At 37.1% G+C, this 22,325-nt stretch overlaps 2 protein-coding genes across 2 annotated transcripts; both read right to left on the reverse strand.

Moving 5' to 3' along the window:
• Positions 1-2,334: 2,334 nt before the first annotated feature.
• Positions 2,335-3,240, reverse strand: LOC131183038 (photosystem II reaction center W protein, chloroplastic-like). Its single transcript, XM_058152763.1, has 2 exons — positions 2,856-3,240; positions 2,335-2,768 (listed from the first exon to the last, which is right to left on the reverse strand). The coding sequence occupies exons 1-2, from the start codon at positions 2,950-2,952 to the stop codon at positions 2,458-2,460; spliced, it is 408 nt and encodes a 135-aa protein (XP_058008746.1). The 5' UTR covers positions 2,953-3,240; the 3' UTR covers positions 2,335-2,457.
• A 146-nt stretch (positions 3,241-3,386) lies between these two features.
• On the reverse strand, positions 3,387-19,868 carry LOC110665465 (probable galacturonosyltransferase 6). The gene is made up of 9 exons (XM_058152760.1): positions 19,443-19,868; positions 19,156-19,190; positions 18,797-18,838; positions 18,442-18,631; positions 18,293-18,366; positions 16,771-17,003; positions 16,189-16,546; positions 4,746-5,267; positions 3,387-4,119 (listed from the first exon to the last, which is right to left on the reverse strand). The coding sequence occupies exons 1-9, from the start codon at positions 19,546-19,548 to the stop codon at positions 3,844-3,846; spliced, it is 1,836 nt and encodes a 611-aa protein (XP_058008743.1). The 5' UTR covers positions 19,549-19,868; the 3' UTR covers positions 3,387-3,843.
• Between the last annotated feature and the right edge of the window lie 2,457 nt (positions 19,869-22,325).

Raw genomic sequence — 22,325 nt, forward strand, 5'->3', positions numbered from 1 at the left:
GATGAATGTGGTTACAACATATCTATATGACTCACTTGATAGTGATATCTATATGAAAATCTCTGAAGGATTTCAATTGCCTGAAGCATATAAGTCAAATTCTCGAGGAATATATTCAATTAAATGACAAAGACCTTTGTATGGTTTGAAGTAATCTGGGCGCATGTGGTACAATCACCTCAGTACATATTTAGTGAAAGAAAGCTATATAAATGACCCAATTTGTCCTTATGTTTTTATAAAGAAATCATTATCTAAGTTTGTTGTCATTGCTGCCTATGTTGATATAAATATCATTGGAACTCCAACAGAGCTCCAAAAGGCAGTGAATTATTTGAAAAAAAAAAGTTTGAGATGAAAGATCTTGGAAAGACAAAATTTTTTCTCGATCTACAAATTGAACATTTACCACAAGGAATTTTTTTTCATCAATCTACCTGTATAGATAAGATCTTAAAATGATTTTATATGGATAAAGCACATCCATTGAGTACTCCAATAGTTGTTCAATCACTTGATGTGAATAAAGACCCATTTCGGCCTCAAGAAGATAATGAAGAAATTCTTGGTCCTGAAGTAACAAATCTCAGTGCAATAGGTGCACTTATGTATCTTGTAACTATTACAAGACCATATATAGTATTTTCGGTTAATGCGCTTGCAAAATATAGTTCCACTCCTACTCGAAGACATTAGAATGGAATCAAGCATATATTGCGATATTTAAAAGGAACAATTGATAAGGGTTTATTTTATTCTAATAAATCTAGGCCAGATCTAATTGGTTATGCAGATTCAGGATATTTATCTGATCCATATAAAGTAAGATCTCAAATAGGCTATTTATTCACTTGTGGTGGCATAGCTATATCATGGCGATCTACAAAATAATCTATAGTTGCTACTTCTTTAAATCATGCAGAAATAATAGCAATTCATGAAGCAAGTTAAGAATGTATTTGGCTCAGATCCATGACTCATTTTATTCGAGAGAAGTGTGGTTTATCTTGCAATAAAATGCCCACATTATTGTATAAAGATAATGCAGCATGCATAGCCAAGTTGAAAGGAGGATTCATTAAGGGAGATAAAACAAAACGTATTTCACCAAAGTTCTTTTTCACATATGATCTTCAAAAGAATAGTGATATTAATGTGTAACAAATTCGTTCAAGTAACAATCTGGCGTATTTATTCACCAAGTCTCTACCAACTGCAACATTTGAGAAAATTGTGTACAAGATTATAATGCTTTGGCTTAAGGTTTTAAAAGTAGAGCTTTATTTTCCACTGGTTTTTTCCTAATAAGGTTTCAACGAGGTATATTCTTTGTGCAATGGACATCCAAGAGGGAGTGTTATAAAATCATCTTTATGATGGATGTCCATTTAGTTTCCCAAAGAGTCTATTTAACTCCTCCATTAATTTTATTTAATATTGTAACTTTTGATATGTCATTTGAATGCTATAAATAGGGAGTTTTTTTTAACCCTATATATATATATATACTTTCAGACTTATCTTTTATTCTTATAATAATATTCTCTCTAAATTCTCTTTACATTTCCTGTCTTGTTCTATACTATTATTTTTATAATAAGATTTTATATCACTAAATATGCCTTATAAATATATAACATTCAAGCTATATAATTAAAATTTTATATATTGTATAGAAATAAAATGAGAAAATAAAAATTTTAAACCAATTTAAAAAGCTATAGTAAAATGATGGTTAACCTCAAATCACCACTTTTTAAGAATAATCTTCCCAAACATGTAAAGTAACTATATCATATGATATGAAATCATCCCAAACCATGATCTAAACATAATATTAAAGGAGTGACAAGGGAGAGAAGGATGAGAGTTTTTTTTTTTTTAATTGATGAATGAAAAATGAGGAAATATTACTTTAGATAATGTGATAGAACAAATGCAATATAATTTTTAGACATAAAAATGTAGGATTAATGCATATTAGAGATTTTCTAAATTATATTCCCTCTATCATTTTCAAATTCTAGTTATTTCTACATAGTAGTGGACTTCATTACGATACCAGCAACACCAGTCATACTAGAGAACAAGAAACGGAACTCATCTTACTTTTTTTTGGTTTCGTTTGCTTTTCTTTGTTATTCCCATGTCTAGAAATTTAATTACCTCTTCAGTTTGATCAAGCATTTCAACGATGTAAAACTTAATTTGATTTTCCTCCTCCTTTTTCATCCACACCACTCCATAGAGCAACCGGAAGATTAATGCAGAGACAGCATGATGAGAGTTCAGTTAAACAAGAGGAAGAAAAGAAAAGTTAACAAGGCACACAAATTGAACAAACAAAAGCACTTTGCTATAAAAGATGGGAAAATGCCAAACTCTTTGCATTTCTTGTACATTCCTTTCAAATTTCAACATGGAAATTGTGACAAGCACATTAGGAATGAGTTGGCTTTACAGGGACAATCGTGATTCCTCATCCTCCTGCAAGGTGGAAGTGTAAATAATGTAGAAAGCCCAGATCAGACCAAACACACCCAACAAGATCCAACCAAGAAGGTTGTTACTCAAACCAAAGGGAAGTCCTGTTCCTTCAGTGTTCATTCTCTCGTCCACAAGAGCAAGGGCTGGGCTTGACATGGTTGCAGCACACACAGCAGCGATTAGTGATGCACTCATGTCCTTGTTAGGCCCGTTTTCCCGCACAGATGTCCTTTCCTCCATGGAACATCTCACTTTTCCCTTCACTGCTATAGCTGGCAAGCCTGGAACCAAATGTGAAGTATTCAATTTTCATCCTTAGAGAAGTCACAAATGCAATATTTCATGAGAAAAACGAAAATCAATCTTACCAAGAATATGGGAGGGGGAGATCCCTGCTGATCTCTTGTGCTCAAGACTTGCACGAGTGATTGATGAGGTTGGAGTCCTGGCAGAGATGGTGGCCATTTTTCGTCAATTTGGAAGAAAATGGACTGAGAGATGAGTCCAAAGAAAAGAAACCACCGAGCAGAAATTGTAGCCAAGGGGTAACAGAAGAATATACAATTAATATTATGGCAACAAAAATCTGTCCAATGCACCACATAACGTGGATTGATGGACAGCGCCTTATTAGATATCCGATATCCACACAAATCCAACCACCTTCTTCCATGGGTCACATCATCCATTTGTGAATTCTGAGGTCATTCAAGTGCAATTTACCCTGATGATAAAATACCGAGGCAAGCCTACCCCGGCAAATGGGATGGTGTGTGAAGCAGTTTCCAATCATTTTTCAATAAACACTTTGGCAAATTTACCTCGGCTGAATGAATCCCTTCTCACTTCTACAGTAAGATATGCAATTCAAATGGTAAACTATTTACCAGAGAATATAATTTCTGAAACCTTCCCGCTTCTGGTTCATTTCCAATTCCTAATAATCGGGAAAATAAAAATCCAGGAGAGTAACTCCACTGAAACCACGACCAATACAATATAAAGATGTCCTTCAAGGAAACCATAGACCACTCACAAAACTATGAGACATTAGGAACAAACAACAAAATGTAGAAAATCCATTTTCTTCTGCTCTTTACTCTTCTTTCCAAATGTATCTGTTTGAATCTAAATCCAACACCTGAATTATGTACACTAACTACCACATAAGAATATGCCCCTCAGACCCTTATTTGTATAACTTGACTCAGCTACCATAAGTAAGCAGGCTTTTGGGGAAAAAAATTAAAATGTACAGATGTTGTTAAAGAATCGAGTGAACACAAAACTTGGAACTAGAAGCAATTAATGATGTTGTGCGGGCCAATAATACCCTTTGTCATGCTCTGATTTCAATTACCCATGGACATTGCACTGCCGCAAGTACGGATGATCATAGTTGACATGTTTGGTCCAGTAACTCTTATAATGCCCAATACATATATCCAACCATGGTTTCAGGACTCCATCATAGTGCAATACTGCTGCTTGGTTAATGTCATCCTGTCCAATCCTCGAATCATAACCTAGCCCTAGTATATGCCAACGCCTGTCCAATGCAACTGTCTGATTGTAGAACGTGGCCCAACCCAATGGTAAGCTCCCAGCTTTCCACAGTGGCTTCTTATAACCCTACAACCAATGATGGAGCAAACAAGTAAATGACAAGTGCAGATTAACCCATGCATCACTCAAGAATCTAGGTTTACAAGTTGCCAAGGCATGCATGTATTGCACATCTTGTATACAATTCACTAAACCAACTACCAATTTTGCCATGAAACATTTACATATATGTTAGTGTGTGTTAAAACAGAAAAGATATTGACTTCTCAAGTGTCACCCAAACCTCAGAAGCGAAAACCTGGGCGACAGGTCTTGATGCACACAGATATGCAATAGCAACCATCAGTTCCGAAACTAATGATGTCTGGAAGAAGGAAAAAGGAGGTGCTTAATGTCAACATGAAAATATCTAGTAGCCAACCTTTTTTGACATCAAATTGACCCAATTATCCCATCTCACCTTCCTTGCAACCAAGTCCACAACCCCAGTTCAGGAAAAAAAAAAAAAAAAGAAAAGTTCACAAGCCAATAGAAAACATATACTATATACTTGAAATTACAGAGTTACACTTGCAAATGTTCTATATATGATTTCATAAATCCATGATGCAAGAACAGAGACAGCAAAAATCATCAGCCACATTGGCAGACAAGCAAAAGCAAATATGATTAGAATAATGATGTTTCCATACCAATTGCAAGTATTTATGGTAGAGAGCAGTTAAATTTTGTCTCCTCCATTCTTTCAGATCAAACAAATTCATTCCAAATGCCCATGTGCATGCCTTGGCATCAAACCTCTTTGCTACAAAAGGATCCGAGAAATTGATGAACAAATCCATCTGGTGAAATGAAGCTTCATTTTCCAGGCAAGTTTCCACTGCTCCATTTATTTTTCCTTTCATATTAAGACTCCAAAGTCCAGTTAGATCGCTTTGCACCACCACATCATGGTCAAAGAACACAATCTTATTCAGCAGAGGGAAGATATCTGGTAGATAGAAACGAAGGTGGTTCAGCGCAGAAGAATATCTTGGATCATGGGAATTTTGCTGTTTTAACATTGAATTATACTTGGTTGACAACCATTCAAAATCATCTATGCTCTGGATATGAATCGTGGCTTTGCTGGGAGGATTCAATAAGAACCACATTGAGATTGCTGGGAAGTTGAGGGAATCAGTCACTACATGGAAAACAATTTTCTCTGTGTCCTGTCAATAATTGAGCAATAATAATTACAAGATTTGTTGCATTGTCATTAAAATAAGGCATGACATAACAGTGAATTTGAAAAGCTTTTAGCGCCAGTGTGGTGTGGCCAAGCAGAAAAATACACCCACATACATGATGAACAATCTCAGTATTAATAGCCCAAGTTCATGACTGGCTATAGAAGGCCAAGAATAAGACTGGAATATTTCAGAAATGCGACTCAAGGCAAATGGAACAAGGGGGAAAAACCCTCCAGATCTTATAATGTACATAAATTTCCCTGTTCACACATCCAAAAGCTCCCAAAGGGATAAGGAAAAAGTTGAACGATGTAAATCAATATCTTACATCAGATAACATACAAAAATTTTCTCACAAAGATCACTTGATAAATTGAAAAGGATGATGTTGAAATAATTGACTAACTAGAGACTCGAGCATCCCCATTAGAAGGGGTAAAGAGATGTATCATTCGCTTAGGTTTCACGATTTGGAGAGGACAAAAAAAAGGATCAGGCATTTGAAGGGGTCAATTTAAATGTGTCTAGAACAGTAGAAGTCCACCCTGAAACTTTAGATTCTCACTGTCCTCAATCCTAATGCCCAACTCATAAGTCTTGAATGACAATTTAGTGTTTGTTTGAAATAAAAAGGCAATTCATCATGCATTTGTTCAATACACCCAGTATCCCATGGACCAAAGCTTAACCCTCTTTTTTAGTTGTGGCCTTACATAGACAAGTTGGCACTTTTCCCTTTGGAGGAAGGTCCTCAGTGTAAGGGGGACAGCCCGTTACCCCGTAAGGATTGGCCAAACCCAGCCAAGCCGTAGGCCTATGAGATGGTGTAAGGGCACGATTGATGAGAATGAGAAGTTTGGCGAACACTTTTATAATTATGAAAAAGTACAGGGGGGTGTAACCACTGAGACATACTGATGTCTCCTCCTGCCAGAGGTCACTATGTTCCTAATGCTCTTTAGGAAGGTGTGACTAGTTGGCCACTGGTGAGCACGGACAGGCCCAGCTAGTTGCCGAATTTGGTGTCAAGCTCTCCACCATCCTCGGGGTCACTGGTGCAAGGGCGTGACTCTAAGTGAGCTCCCTACGTACTCATTGTACTAGGCAGCGGGCATCGTGCTCTCGAGAGATAGGAGCTTGGTGTCTCCATGAAGAAGGAGCTTCATGGACACTACAAGGCCGAAAGGCTTGTAGTGCGCGTCTCTCCTAGGCCCGAGATTTCCACATAAGGCCGACGATGCTACTCGGTATAAAGGCCAATGATGCTACTCGGTATAGGGAAACAAATATTATACATTGGCTTTGGGTTCAGCCATACGGTCGGATGATGCTTATTGCCTTGCTTTCGGACAATGCTTGTGGATGTACACGATGAAGGGCGACATCGTGCTACAAGGAATATTAATGCTCAGTTACTGGGCTAGATACATGAAAGACCCTCGATAAGAACATTTGAAATCCTCTATAAGGTGAAATACCCTTGAATAAGACTAGGCTGGCCTAAATTGGGTGGAAGTCTAGACACCGCACGGGACTACTGTCCAAGCTAGGAAGTGGCCCCATGACAGTTGGTATCAGAGCAAGGTCAGTGCTCGTGATGGATAATAATCCATACCTTCCTTGAGAAACCTTCGATGGTGTGATGCATATGAGATACAAAAGTAAAGAGAAACGATGGAATGCGATGGTTGTTAAATAAAGCGATGAAAGCTAACTGTGTGTTCACCTTGAGAAAGGGTGAGCGGAGTGCATAACCTTGAAAGGGGTGAAGGGCATGATGTCCTTATTAGAAACATATTGGGGCATGCACAACGTATAAGTAATATGTTAGGCAAATGAGTATTCTTGATGTTGTTGAGTCCTTAAGAGGTGGTATGCGAGTGCAGTACACCAATTGGGGATCATCAATTCAAAGGATGCTAATGTGGACAAAACGGGGTGCGAAATTGGCAAATGACATTTGCCAAGCCAGTACCATAATTTGAGACTTTGGTCGGACAAAAATGAGACGATCGATATTGAGAAAACATTAGAAAAAATATGGGGCAAATGGTAGCCCTAAAGCCATTGAGATGGTGAATGACCCTTGTCGGGTGATGAGATACAATACTCGGGATTGCTTAAAAGACTGTGAAAGTCTTCAAGATGTGTGGGGACGAGTAAGCCCCAAGGATTGACAAGATGACTGTGAATTGTTAATAGACTGTGGAAGTCTTTAGAGATATGGGGTGTGCTATCCCCAAGAGATTAAGAAACCGATGGCTTATCTCACTGAGATGGTGCCCTACCCTAGTTGGGTTAAGGGCTGGAATTCGGGAGCTACTTATTGGCTATGAAAGCCTTCAAAATACCTTAACGGATTGCTAAGCCTATAAATTATTTTGTACAGGTAAAGAAATGGGAAATTCGAGATAGCTTAATGGTTATGAGAACCTTCGGAATGATGGGTTAAAACACCCTAGTCGGTATGGAGACGGTTGTTTTCTCCCTGGAGAATGCCCCTTGCGGTTGGCTGCTATAACCTTCAAATGAAGGATGAGAAATGTATTGAGTCCTGTTATAGAAAGTCAATCACTATGTTATGGAAAGTCAATCACTATATTATTTCTCTGTATATTTTGTATTCTGTATTCCTATTTAGGATTTCTTATTTAGGATTTCTTCCTAATTAGTAGAACACAATTATAGGAATCAATTGTATATATATACCCATGTACAGATTAATTGAAATCAATGAGAATCATCTCTTTCTTCATGGTATCAGAGCAGGTCATCAATCTAGGGTGACTATTTGTTCTCACTACCCAGCTCAGGAGAGACCTTGGCCGCCGACCGGCCGTTTCAACCTCGATCAACATCGCCGGCATCGTCTCAACACCCTCATTCCACCACTGTGTGCTGTTGCCTGATCCAGTATAACCATTAAAGGACTTCTGAGGTTTGGCTCTCAGATCCTATTTTGGTATTTGCTTGATTTGTGATTTTAGGTTATTTTGCTGCTATAAGCACTTTGGATTAGCGTTTCGGTTAGTTTTCTTTGTCTCAACAAATGGCAGACAATAAGAATGTTATTTCTGATGTGATTCCGGTGATGACTAAGATCACGGAACACAAACTTAATGGTTCGAATTACCTGGAGTGGAGTAAGACTGTTAGGGTCTATTTGCGTAGCATTGATAAGGATGATCACCTTACTAAAGATCCACCCACTGATGATACACGACAAACTTGGCTAAGGGAGGATGCTCGGTTGTTTTTGCAGCTTCGGAACTCGATTCATAGTGAGGTAATTAGTTTAATTAATCATTGTGAATTTGTTAAGGAATTGATGGATTACTTAGATTTTCTGTATTCTGGTAAAGGGAATATCTCCCGTATTTATGATGTTTGTAAGGCATTCTACCGTGCTGAGAAAGAGGATAAGTCTCTTACGGCTTATTTTATGGATTTTAAACGGGTATATGAGGAACTTAATGTATTGTTGCCTTTTAGTCACGATGTGAAAGTTCAGTGAGTCCAACGGAGCAACTGGTTATGAGTTTTCTTGCAGTCTTCCTTGAGTATGAGATCGCTAAATCTCATATCCTCTCCAGCCGAGATTTCCTCTTTGCATGAAACGCTTCACACGGGTCCTTCAGATGCAGAGTACTCAATCTTCACACTGCAAGAGTGCTCTTATTAGCCGTAATCCAAATGGACAATAGGGTAATAGAAGAGGAAGTAGAGGAGGAATTACAGCAAATGTAGTAATCGTAATGGAGAGGCTAGTTCTAATCAGACTCAAGAGGAGTCATTTGTTATTATTGCCATGAGCACGGCCATACAAAATATAATTGTCCGCAACTTCAGAGAAAAATCGGCGATCACAGATGGCAAATATGACACAGAGAATTCTACAAAGATCTTTCTCCGAGAAAACTATTTTGGTATCTGCAGAGATTTTGCACAATTTTCCCAAGATCGTGCATCTCTAAAGCCTACCAGCCTCACATCGCGATCACGAGTCGTAAATCCACTACATGCCTTGTGTCTTCTTCATCCAAATGGGTTATTGATTCGTGCGCATGATCACATGACAGGTAATTCTAGTCTTCTATCTGCTTTTCAGTCTAATCTCACTTCCTCTACTGTTACTTTAGCTGATGGTTCTACTTCTTGTGTCATGGGTTCTGAAACTGCGAACCCGACTTCGTCAATTTCTTTGTCTTCTGTTTTGTGTCTACCAAAATTCTCTTTTAATCTACTTTCTGTTAGTAAACTTACTCGTACCTTAAATTGTTCTGTTTCATTTTTCCGACGGTGTTTGTTTGAGGATCTTACGACGGCGATTATTGGTAGAGGACGCGAGTCAGGTGGTCTCTACATTCTGGAAAATCATGTACCGCGGTCGCTTGTTTGCTCTAGTACCTTAACACCTCTTGAAGCTCATTGTAGATTGGGTCATCCTTCTTTGTCTACCATGAAGAAGTTGTGTCCTCAATTTCAGTCTTTATCAGTACTAGAATGTGAGTCGTGTCAGTTCGCAAAATATCATCGTTTGCCTTCTGTGTCTAAAGTCAATAAACGGGTTTCATCTCCTTTTGAGTTAGTTCATTCTGATGTTTGGGGTCCTTGTTCTGTTACATCTAAAACTGGATTTCGTTATTTTGTTACTTTTGTTGATGATTACTCTCGTGTTACCTGATTATATTTAATGAAGAATCGTTCTGAGTTATTTTCTATCTTTTGTGCTTTTTGTAATGAAATCAAAACTCAATTTAATATTTCTGTGCGCATATTAAGAAGTGACAATGCCAAAGAATACTTTTCAGCACAATTTCGGCCTTATATGACACAAAATGGCATTCTTCATCAGTCTTCCTGTGTGGATACCCCATCCCAAAATGGCGTGGCCGAAAAAAAAATCATCATCTTCTTGAGGTAACTCGTGCTCTTCTTTTTCAGATGAAAGTACCTAAACACTTTTGGGCGGATGCAGTTTCTACGGCATGTTTTTTTATCAATCGTATGCCGTCTTCTGTCCTTAATGGGGATATTCCTTATGCTACTTTGTTTTCTACAAAATCTTTGTTCCCTATTGAACCCCGTATTTTTTGTTGTACCTGTTTTGTGCGTGATGTTCGTCCACAGGTTACTAAATTGGATCCAAAATCTCTCAAATGTGTCTTCCTTGGGTACTCCCGACTCCAAAAAGGGTACCGTTGTTTCTCTCCTACTCTTAATCGTTATCTTGTTTCTGCAGATGTCACATTTTTTGAGTCCACTCCATTTTTTTCTCCATCATCTGTGTATGAGAGTCAGGGGGAGGAGGATGATCTCTTAATATATACTGTCCAACCAATGTCTAGTCCTCTCCCACAACCTGTTCCTTCTGTCTCTAGACCTACTCGACCTCCCGTTGTTCATGTTTATTCCAGGAGATTGGAGATTCCTGACTCAGATCCTCCACCAGCTACTTCGTTGGGAGATTCTGTACCTCATACTGATCATGATTCTGATCTAGACTTACCCAATGCTTTTCGTAAAGGTAAACGTTCATGTACTTACCCTATCTCTTCTTTTGTTTCTTATAATCAATTGTCTTCTTGTTCTCGGTGTTTTGTTACTTCTTTAGACTCTGTTCCTATCCCTAATACTGTTGATGAGGCACTGTCTCATCCTGGTTGGTGTGATGCTATGAAAGAGAAAATGGAGACTTTAGATGCTAATGGTACATGGGAACTATTGCCTTTGCCCACTGGTAAGAAAGCTATTGGTTGCAAATGGTTATATCTGATGAGGTAAATCACGATGGTTACGTGGCTAGGTTAAAAGCACGCCTTGTAGCAAAAGGATATGCTCAGACATATGGAGTTGATTACTCTGACACTTTTTCTCCTGTAGCTAAACTTACTTCTATTCTCTTGTTTATCTTTTTAGCTACTACATATGATTGGCCCTTGCATCAATTGGATATCAAGAATGCTTTCCTTCATGGTAATCTTCAGAAGGAGGTGTATATGGAGCAACCACCTGGGTTTGTTGCTCAGGGGGAGTTGAGTAAAGTTTGTAGGCTTCGGAAGTCTCTTTATGGCTTGAAACAAAGTCCTAGGGCATGGTTTGAGAGATTCAGTGAAGCAGTACAGGAATTTGGTATGCAAAAGAGTAAGTGTGATCACTCAGTATTTTATAGGCAATCGAGGTGGTCTAATTCTCTTAGTAGTCTATGTGGATGACATTGTCATCACCGGGAGTGACTCTGCAGGTATTTCATCTCTTAAAACCTTCCTCCAAACTCGATTGGACCAAAGACTTGGGATTGTTAAAGTATTTCTTGGGTATTGAAGTTATGAGAAGTAAGAAGGGTATTTTCTTGTCTCAAAGAAAATATGTCCTCGATCTATTGACAGAGACAGGAAAATTAGGTGCTAAGCCTTGTAGCGCACCAATGACTCCAACTTTACAATTGTTAGCGAGGGATAGTGAGTTGTTTGAAGATCCGAGAGATACAGAGATTGGTAGGAAAATTGAACTACCTTACGGTCACTCGTCGACATTGCTTATGCCGTTAGTGTGGTAAGTCGGTTTATGTCTTCCCCAAGCTGTTGCTCATTGGGAAGCCTTGGAACAAATCTTGTGTTATCCGAAGGCGCTCCAGAAGAGGTTTGCTATATGGTAATCATGGGCATTTGAATGTTGAATGTTTTTGGATGCCGAAATTTGGATCTAAGGTTGACAGGAGGTCAATTATTGGATATTGTGTTTTTATTGGAGGAAATTTGGTGTCTTGGAGAAGCAAGAAGCAGAGTGTAGTTTCTCGATCTAGTGCTGAATCCGAATACAGAGCCATGGCACAATCAGTATGTGAGGTAATGTGGATACTTCAATTACTAGATGAGACAGGTTTTAAGATCTCCCTACCTGCGAAATTGTGGTGTGATAATCAAGCTGCTCTTCATATTGCTTCTAATCCGGTGTTTCATGAGCGGACCAAACATATTGAGATTGATTGTCACTTTATTCGTGAAAAGATTCAACAACAGATCATCTCAACAGGACACATAAAAACTGGAGAGCAGTTAGGAGATATTTTCACAAAAGCTCTGAATGGAGCTAGAATTGACTACATTTGTAACAAGTTGGGCATGATTATCATCTATGCTCCAACTTGAGGGGGAGTGTTATGGAAAGTCAATCACTATGTTATGGAAAGTCAATCACTATATTATTTCTCTGTATATTTTGTATTCTGTATTCCTATTTAGGATTTCTTATTTAGGATTTCTTCCTAATTAGTAGAACACAATTATAGGAATCAATTGTATATATATACCCATGTACAGATTAATTGAAATCAATGAGAATCATCTCTTTCTACAAGTCCCTTGAAATAAGAATGTTGCTATTCTATGGATAACATAGAAAGTGAAACTGTTGCTAGAGTGCAACTTGAGACGAGGCGATAGATGCTAAGAGCGGCTGAAGTAAAATCAGCTACGAGATAAATTCGGAAAAGGGACAGGTGGATCCCAAATCATGTTGCGTAGAAATTGAATTGGCTTATGAGAAGCCTAGAAAGGGTATTAAACCCAAGGTCCAATTTCGGAGGTAACGAGTTGGCTTGTGGTAACGCTAGAAAGGGCGGAGGCCCAATTGTGCATGGAAGCACTATGAAGTTGTATTGGCAAACGGTAGCCCGAATATTCATATAAAACTCAAAGTCGCGAATGCTTGGTACTAGTAACCAAGTCATCATGCGGATGGTGGTAGCTTATATGAGAAAAAGCTTGCCAAAACAATCTTAAAATACGAGATGGTGGTGATGATAGCCACATTGTGATAAAAGTGGTGATACCACATGTGGGAGGGCTGCACGCCTCATTAGATGTAATCTTTTGAGGAGAGGGTAATGACTCCACGATGAATTGGGTGTGCCAATAGAGCTTGAGGCCACCTTGAATACCTATGAAGTGAGAATACATAGAGATGATGAAGCACTTGTCAAGTGAAATTGAGTTATGGGCAAACGAATGATCTTGGGATCACAATTGTGATGATAGTGGTGTCAAATAGAGTTCTAGACATCTGTGGGAAATCTAAGCAATTGTGATAGCCAAGCATTTAGGTTGCGAGAACGAGATGAGCTTGATGAGTGTGGCAGTCGTGTATATTTTTCACCGAGGAAACTAAAATGAGAAGCATGTGGGATAAGAGAAGTCCCTTGAGACTATCTTGTGGAAATTTTGCAGGTGGAGAGTGCAATCATAAGCAATATGGTATCCCCTCGAGGTGTCAACCACATTCCAAGTGGAAGATGAGGAGTAGCAAAAGGTAGAGACCCCAAGAGAACATGAATGCAAAGCTCACTTGCTGTGCTCAAGACGAATTAAAACCAAACAAGAAGAGAACGAAGCGAGCGGAAGCAATTGGTAGCCGAGAATTGTTTATCGTCAATAAACGGTAGCATCAAGAGAGGAGTATACAAACGATGGGTGTGCAGTAAGAAAGGTGGGCAAAACTAGCATGAGCAATGAGTCCCACGAGCATAATATGAGTTCTAGAGAGGAACGTGGTGATACACGAAATCGGTAATATGTAAGTTTCTCTACTCATTTACATGATGATTATGTTGTTCATTATTGGCAACTACAATATTATAGCATAGCTCCGAAATGGAATACTATTGCTTCCTTATGCTTGAGTTCATGTATAACACTACTATTTTGTATTGTGATTATTTTGCGAGGTACTTACGATGGCGCAACTATAAGGCAAAGCCACGAGAATAACTTAGTGAAGGCCAAGGATATTCATGCGGAGGCGTGTTAATCACAATACGGAGAAATGAAGCATCGGAGGAACCATCACAACATGAGATATGAAGAATTAAATGGGGGAGTATGCAGATGATTGAACAGATCCATCAAAGTGAGAACTCGCTGGAATGCTATTCCACGACAACAACAATAGTAGTCGACAGGGTTGTCGAGTGTCTAAGTGGGGGAAAATGTCACAAGGAAGAATATGGCACTTCTATCATTGATCAAGTGGGGCAACCATGCCACCATCCTAACATGAGGATGATATGAAAAAGGTGTAAGAAGATACACACAAGTTCATATGAAGATACATAAGGGAATCATGAGATCAATATGTGAGAACCAGACACAATGAAAGATTTGAAGAGGCACAAGATGTTTGGGAGAGCTTTGTTCAACATAGTGAATAACATGGAGAGGCACAAGACGTTCAGGAGAGCTTTGTTCAATAGGAGGTGTCTGAGGCAAATCGATGAGGACATTGACTGTCTAAGTGGGGGAGAATGTAAGGGGGACAGCCCGTTACCCCGTGAGGATTGACCAAACCCAGCCAAGCCGTAGGCCTATGAGATGGTGTAAGGGCACGATTGATGAGAATGAGAAGTTTGGCGGACACTTTTATAATAATGGAAAAGTACAGCGGGGTGTGACCACTGAGACATACTGATGTCTCCTCCTGCCAGAGGTCACTATGTTCCTAATGCTCTTTAGGGGAGTGTGACTAGTTGGCCACTGGTGAGCACGGACGGGCCCAGCTAGTTGCCGAATTTGGTGTCAAGCTCTCCACCATCCCCAGGGTCACTGGCGCAAGGGCGTGACTCTAAGTGAGCTCCCTACGTACTCATTGTACTAGGCGGCGGGCATCGTGCTCTCAAGAGATGGGAGCTCGGTGTCTCCATGAAGAAGGAGCTTCATGGACACTACAAAGCCGAGGGGCTTGTAGTGCGCGTCTCTCCTAGGCCCGAGGTTTCCATAAAAGGCTGACGATGCTGCTCGGTATAAGGGCCAATGATGCTACTTGGTATAGGGGAACAACTATTATACATTGGCTTTGGGTTCAGCCATACGGTCGGATGATGCTTATTGCCTTGCTTTCAGACGATGCTTGTGGATGTACACAATGAAGGGCGACATCGTGCTACAAGGAATATCAATGCTCAGTTACTGGGCTAGATACGTGAAAGACCCTAGATAAGAACATTTGAGATCCTCTATAAGGTGAAATACCCTTGAATACGAGTAGGCTGACCTAGATTGGGTGGAAGTCTAGGCGCCGCACGGGACTACTGTCCAAGCTAGGAAGTGGCCCCGTGACACTGAGAGCCTCTTCATTTGAACAATCATGATGAAGAATTCAGTTTCTTTCGAAAAAGATCTGGAATCAGAGCCTCCAAACAATGCAAACAAATGGCAGCACTAGTTTAAGAGCACGAGTAATAGGGACACTCCAAACTTGAGGTAAAGTACCACCCCAGTCTATTTCTAAAAATTACTCACAGAAGAGAGAGAAAATTACATTTTTTTCCCATAATCATCAGGCTCTTCTGTAAGTTTCATAGAACATGATGTAAGATTTAAGGTACTCCCTACTCACTAAAGCAAATATGATGCTACTGTAGCATTCTTTTTGTAGAAATTTAAGACTGTTCATAGTTTGGCCCTACTTTTCTTCTTAATCTGATAGAATCTTTGCCAATAAAAGAAAATATTTGTAATGGCTAGAATGGACAGAATTTTTATCAAATTAGGTTAGAGGCTGGTATCATGAATGCAAAACATCAAGGTCCCTGCTCCCTACGTAATCCCACCAAGTTACAAATTCTGAGTTGTATAGTATGTACAGTATTACAATGAATATGATACAAAGTTTGCATGCACATCTTTACATGTTGGAAGGTGAGCAAAGTAGAATCTAGCCAGTAACTATAGATGGATATGACTTTCTGCACATGGACACAAACTAATAGCCAACCTATATTTACTCCAGTTACCTTTTTCCTGTTAGATGTGAAAAGCCATTAGTACCTAAACAATACCCAGGAGCATAATTAATATAACCAAAAGCAAGGGGGAACGAAAGCCAAAATGTCAATTCATTTTACCTTGGTGGAAGAGACCGTGGAATTCACGACAACTGCACAAGCCAGGATATTGTCGGAGAAAACAACATAATGACGAAGATCTACATCATGCAGTCTTTGTTGGTTAGGGAACTGCCTCTCCTCAGGTGACAGGGTAAAGTATTGCGCTGTCAGCCACAAAGAAAGGCAGTGGAGGCCTTTTGGTGTGGTCCTTGCAGCAAGCTTAATAAGAAATGTTGTTTGATTCTTCTGTGCTCGAACTTGTTCTTCAGCACTGTAAGTCATGGCACGGAGCTTCGTAGCCATGGGGGAGCAATGCGGGAAAACATGGCTGGCTTTAGATAAGGAAACCTCCATGGACTTCATTTTCTGTAATGCACTGCAAGCAGTGGTTATCCGATTTTAAAACAATGTGGCTCAATATTCTAAATCAGAACTTAACATTGCTTCTCATAAATTTATGATATATAAGCTATCATGACATTTTTATTTATTGAGCAACATTCCAGAGTTTTTTTTTTTGTTTCCTTAGCTTCATTAATCAATTTCCCACATACTTGTGACTTAATAGCAAAAGGAAAAAGACATTGGTGTTGAAGGTACCTCCTTGACAAGTCCTTGTCCCACATGGCTTCACCCATAGCTCGTTCTAGTTCTTTCATACGCAGTCTCAACTCTTTTACTAAGTGAGAATTACTGCCTGGTGGTGTAAAACTCAAGTATGCTTTGGCTTTAATGAGCTGATCTTTCATCTCCTTTATCTTCTCATCTGTTGCACTACATGTTGGAGCCCGCACCTTCCGATGACGTTGGATTCTAGATTGATTGTATTTCCTCTGCAGCCAAAGTAAAGCAAACAATATGCAGATTCCAAAAGTATAATAAATCTCATCATTTGAAAATAGGTAAGAATGACAAAGCTTGAATCTACTATATGTTCTGGAAACCTAAATCATATACATAAGAAAGGAACCACAAAACAAAAAGCTATGAACTATTAAAAAAAACAAAACATCTTAATTGTTTGTGCAGCACCGAATCAACGAAATTATGATGCATGCGGCACTTCTTACTTTTTATATGAACACTTTCTGCATATTTATTATTATTACACTCTCATAAGTCTTTAATTCCAAATAGCTAAAGCCCAATTTCCAAACCAATAACATTCCATACACAATTAAATACCAACTGAAATAAGACAGAACCTATAAGTACTTAGGTAAACTTAACACAGGGACAGTCAAATGATTTTTTTTTTTTTCCTTACTTATGCCTTCATCAGCAAAGCACAGTGAGTAGGCAATAGGCCTGGGGTAGTCAAGAAAAGCACCACATTCATAATGCATGTTATTTGGTAGCGTGATGAAACAACAAACAAATTATTGTTCTGCCATCTGGTCTGCTGCAAGCCACATTATCTGTGGCATCATAATCCACTAACTCTTCCGCATATATTGCCCAGGTCCTAATAGTTTGTAGTACTTCTACATAATAAAGGAAATTCTATATTTACTTCACACGACCAGGCAAGTGCAACCATCAACAATTACCTATTGATGCTGAAACAAATTCATTTCCAAACTTCTTTATCTAACAAACTATCATATCCACCAGAAATACCCTCATCTTGACTGTGTTCAATCAATGGATGTTTAGTCTATTAAATGCCCCATCTGAACTTCGAAGAATACAATATATAAAGTATGAACAAAAAGTTCTGTCTGGCACTAACATGAGCAGCAATAGAAATAGCAGAACAATGAGTTGGCAGCAACAGCTTCATCCAAAATCTATTTCGCATGTTCGATATACTAAGCATATACATTAAGCTTCATACCAATTGGATAAAACAGTTTTTTGTGTATATTAGCACAAGCATAAATTTGAAAATATCAGATCAGTGCATGTAAATGATATGCCTCCAATCAATGCATATAAATGATATGCCTCCAAGCTGAGCATAAAAAATTTAATTGATAGAAACTATATCACCAAATTGGTAATGACCCTATGATACTGTATGTTCATGCATGCACTATCCAAATTAGCAATGGAATCAAAAAGTGCACTAACACACACAAGTTCCTTTGATATGATTATAGAATAACATATGCATATTTACCTGTTCATCTGATTTGGATGATACTTTTTCCATTTGAATGTGCTTATTTTGTTCTTTTATTTCATGGATAGATCCTGAAACTTAAATGTTAGAAAGATTTACAACCACTAAACATAAAGCAAAAAAAATGAAAGGGAAATACTTCTGACCATTAATATGCAAAGGATGAATTATGTATCCGGTACTTTCAGACTGCCTTGAATTATGACTTGTGTCTCCATTATTTTCAGAATGGTTAGAACTATTATTCCCATTAGTAGAACTGTGATTAGCTACAGAATCCAAATCATTCCATTCGTAAACAAATAGTTTTGGCCCTTTCAAGTCTTCACCTGCTTCCTAAACATTAAAACACCCAACGCATAGATAGATAAATAGCCGAAAAACGTATAACAGTGAGACAAAGCAATAAATGTGAAAGCAAACAATGAGGAAAGAAGGGGTCAGATTGAGAGAGAGAGAGAGAGAGAGAGAGAGAGAGAGAGAGCATAAATCTGAAGCTACCTGCTTAATTGCACTAAGTTTTACAGCATCTGTCCTATATTTCTGCACCTAATGAATGAACAGGAACAATGCTAAATTATCAATATACCAATCATATTGATCTGAATTTCATTACAGGAAAAGTTAGATAACAAAATAAATTAAATTGAGTTCGTCAAATCAGGAATTTCTAACATTCCTGTCTTAAAAGCCAAAATTCCGCAGTCAATTTAGAGTACTATAGTAACTTTTCTCAGTTAAAAGTATTTTGTGATTTACTGTAAACAAGAAAAATAAGAACATAAATCTGAATATTTTTATCTCCCAATTTTTTTTAGCAACCAAACAGGAGGAAAACTGAAATTTAAGTAAGTTCTTACAAAAATCGATAAATGTTCAACGAACTCTTTCCGACCTGCCAATTCACATCAAGATCAATTAACAAGTGCATTAGTAATCAAACCACCAATATAACAGAAACAACAAGATGATCCTATCTACAGAAGACGATTATTATCTGATTATGAGCTTCAAATTTTATATAGTTTGCGTCTTCCGCCTAATCCTGTTAAGTTACATTAATAATCATCAATCCTAGCACTAAAAAAATTTCATTTCATCTTAACCATAACATATATGTATATAAACGAATAGGAATTTAATTTACCGATAGTGAAGGCTTTGAGCCTAGAGGAGACGAATAGGAGAGGAGCGAGGACAGTAAAACAGAAAGAGAGGATCAGAATCCTCCGCCATTGATGGATTTTCTTCATCAATATCAAACCTCTATATTGTGTTATCTCCAAAAACTAAATCCTTAGTTTTACGGTTCTCTTTCTAGATCGATCGTTCTCCAAAAAGCACATTTCACAGATTCAAATCGACGATAGTATAAACTTCAACAACAAGCCTAGGTTCCAGGTCTTCTATTTAATGTGCTTTGAGCTTGCAGAGGAGAGAAAGGGAATGCTGTAGGGGTTAGAGAGCTTTATCCATGCTCAGTTCTGTGAGAGAAAAAGCGAGGTTTCTCCGCCTTTTTACGGTTTCTTTTTTTTTTTATTTTTTTTCAATTCCTTAGTCAATTTAATGTCTTACAGGATGAGCTTATATACTTTGGGTTGTGCTTTGAGATTTGAGACGCGACAATGACGACGGGTGACGCTGACGGGGGTGGGGTAATCACGGTGGATGATGAGGACGAGCATGGCGAGATTTACTTCTTGGCCTCATTATATCAGTTAACGCGTGGCAGCCTGGCAATTTTTTTTTGCCTTTTCCTCTCTCTCTCTGGAGAGGATAACGTGGTCCTGAATTTTAATTTGAAAAAACATGGCCCTCCACGGGAAAATGAAGAAAAATAACAATAATAAATTAATTTGTAAAATTTTTAATTAATTATTAATCTTAATAATGGAGCATTAGAGAGCTGGAGAAGTCCAATAATTGCTGGGTTGCAATCAAGAGTTTAAAGAAAAATAAAATATGGAGATAATGTGCCACATGCCGTGGATGCCTTTTGTAATGATTTTAAATGGGTTTAAGCATTGGATTAGTGATAGTTCAATGATTTGGAAATATTGCCATAGAGAATGTGACACTTTCCTTGCATCGATGGCAATTTGTCAGCCTACTAATCTTTTCATGGCAGCCTACTGGACAAGTTGGGGTTTGGTGATCCTAGGCAACTAACTTCAAGCCTAGAAGTATACGTGTCACGGCCCTCTGTTCCTGGAGCTTGAATAGATGCTACAACCAATCAAGCCAAAACAAAACCAGAGATTTTTAATTAAGAAAATAAAATAACTCGAGTTGTTGGGTTGATATTTCTATTGTGCTTCTTTCCATTTATATTCGAAATAACAAAAAAAAAAATAGTGCATATTTTTTTGATATTTCAAAATTATAGAGCAGGAAAATATTAATAAAATGTAAATGGTCATTAAAATGAGGAATTTCAAGCTTTTTTTTATAAGAAATTTTAAGATTGTTTTGAAAGAAATGGAATTGTTTTGATTTCAAATCATATCCCAAAATTTTCCAATTATAAAAATTATAATTGTTATAATTTTAGTTATAATAATTAAACAATTAAAATTTTAATGATATGATTACAATTTTAATTTATAAAATTAAAAAATTATATTTTTTTTGAAAGTAAAAAAAATTATATTTATCAAACTTTATAGTTCAGTGGTTGAATTTAAAATTTAATTATCAACTGCCCAATCAAAAGAATATTTAACGAGACAATGACATAACATGATTTTCTTTTTAGAAGACATAATATGATAGTATTTTTAAAAAAAAATTTAAATTTCATTTTATTACACTATTATAATTTTTTTTTAAAAGAACGGAGCATATATTTATTGGATTTTTCAAATTTATGCACAAAAATGCAAATAATTTGCATTAATTATTCCATGGCCATGGGCCATCAACTGTCTCTCGTCGTGCTTTCAGCTTTTCCATGCATGAATTATTGATATTAGTCCTCTTCGATAAACGTATTTAATATTTTTATTATAATTAATATATTATTGTTTTATTTATATCATTTAATAATATAATATTTATATTAATATTTAAAAAATTAAAAAATTATTTATAAAAAATTTACCTATCTAAAAATAATAAATTATAAAATTTTTATTTTAAATTATTATATAAATAATTAATTACTATTAATTAATATTAAATAATTAATCATTAATAAAAATTATAATAATTATTAAAATAATACAGTTATATTTTTTATTAGTTTTTTTTTTCTTCCTCCAGCAAGGATTCAGAAAGTTGAGTCTGGAATTTAGCTCCAAATATACTGCGGGCCCGCATCAAAAACATATACTATTTTTCGTGTGCAATGCAAATGATTTTAATCAAAAGTGCGTATCGACTAATTATTAATATAATCAGGATTTATTTGCTTGATGTACCTGCAAATAATTCAACATTTACATGTTAAATGAAAAAAAATAGAAATTTGACATAAAAAATCATTTTTTTCTAATATTAAAAAATAAAAAGGCAAATAATTACGACAAAAATGAGAAAATGTGGAGAATATATAAAAAATTTAGATTCCTTTACGTGCACTCCCAGGCACTATTAGAAGTCAGAAGTGATTTGCTATTTATGCTGATTATTGAAAATATAAGGTTTATTTAATCCTCTTTCTAAATAATAAATAATTAAAGCATGTAATTTATGTAAACGTTTTTTCAGTACAATGAAAGATCCAGAGTGCCTGTTAATGTTATATGGATCCTTCAACCTGTGTGCCATTGAGGATGTGTGAAATTTTAATTAGATTATTTATTTTAGAGATTAAAGTTCGTCTACATTAAGATGATTCAAAACTCTAAAATTATTCTCTTAATAATTCAATGAATCTATAAGAGAACTCTTTCAAAACACTCGATAATACTGCATCCGGTTTAGACATTTGAAGATTAAGTCAATCATAGAATTTTGTCATTCTATCTCTTCATTTTGTTGAAGGGATATCATTAAGAGTGAATCAAGAACCAGAAATTGGCTTGGGGGA

The sequence above is a fragment of the Hevea brasiliensis genome, chromosome 9 (assembly GCF_030052815.1).
Source record: "Hevea brasiliensis isolate MT/VB/25A 57/8 chromosome 9, ASM3005281v1, whole genome shotgun sequence".
Classification (NCBI taxonomy): Eukaryota; Viridiplantae; Streptophyta; class Magnoliopsida; order Malpighiales; family Euphorbiaceae; genus Hevea; species Hevea brasiliensis.

What these genes read in the sequence shown, in the direction of transcription:
- LOC110665465 (XM_058152760.1), bottom strand. Translation starts at nt 19,548, where the DNA reads ATGAAGAAAATCCATCAATGGCGGAGGATTCTGATCCTCTCTTTCTGT. An exon ending in GCTCAAAGCCTTCACTATCG is followed by an intron (nt 19,191 to 19,442) that starts GTAAATTAAATT and finishes GTGAATTGGCAG; the next exon opens with GTCGGAAAGAGTTCGTTGAA. An exon ending in TTGAACATTTATCGATTTTT is followed by an intron (nt 18,839 to 19,155) that starts GTAAGAACTTAC and finishes CATTAGGTGCAG; the next exon opens with AAATATAGGACAGATGCTGT.
- LOC131183038 (XM_058152763.1), bottom strand. Translation starts at nt 2,952, where the DNA reads ATGGCCACCATCTCTGCCAGGACTCCAACCTCATCAATCACTCGTGCA. An exon ending in CTCCCCCTCCCATATTCTTG is followed by an intron (nt 2,769 to 2,855) that starts GTAAGATTGATT and finishes ATTTGGTTCCAG; the next exon opens with GCTTGCCAGCTATAGCAGTG.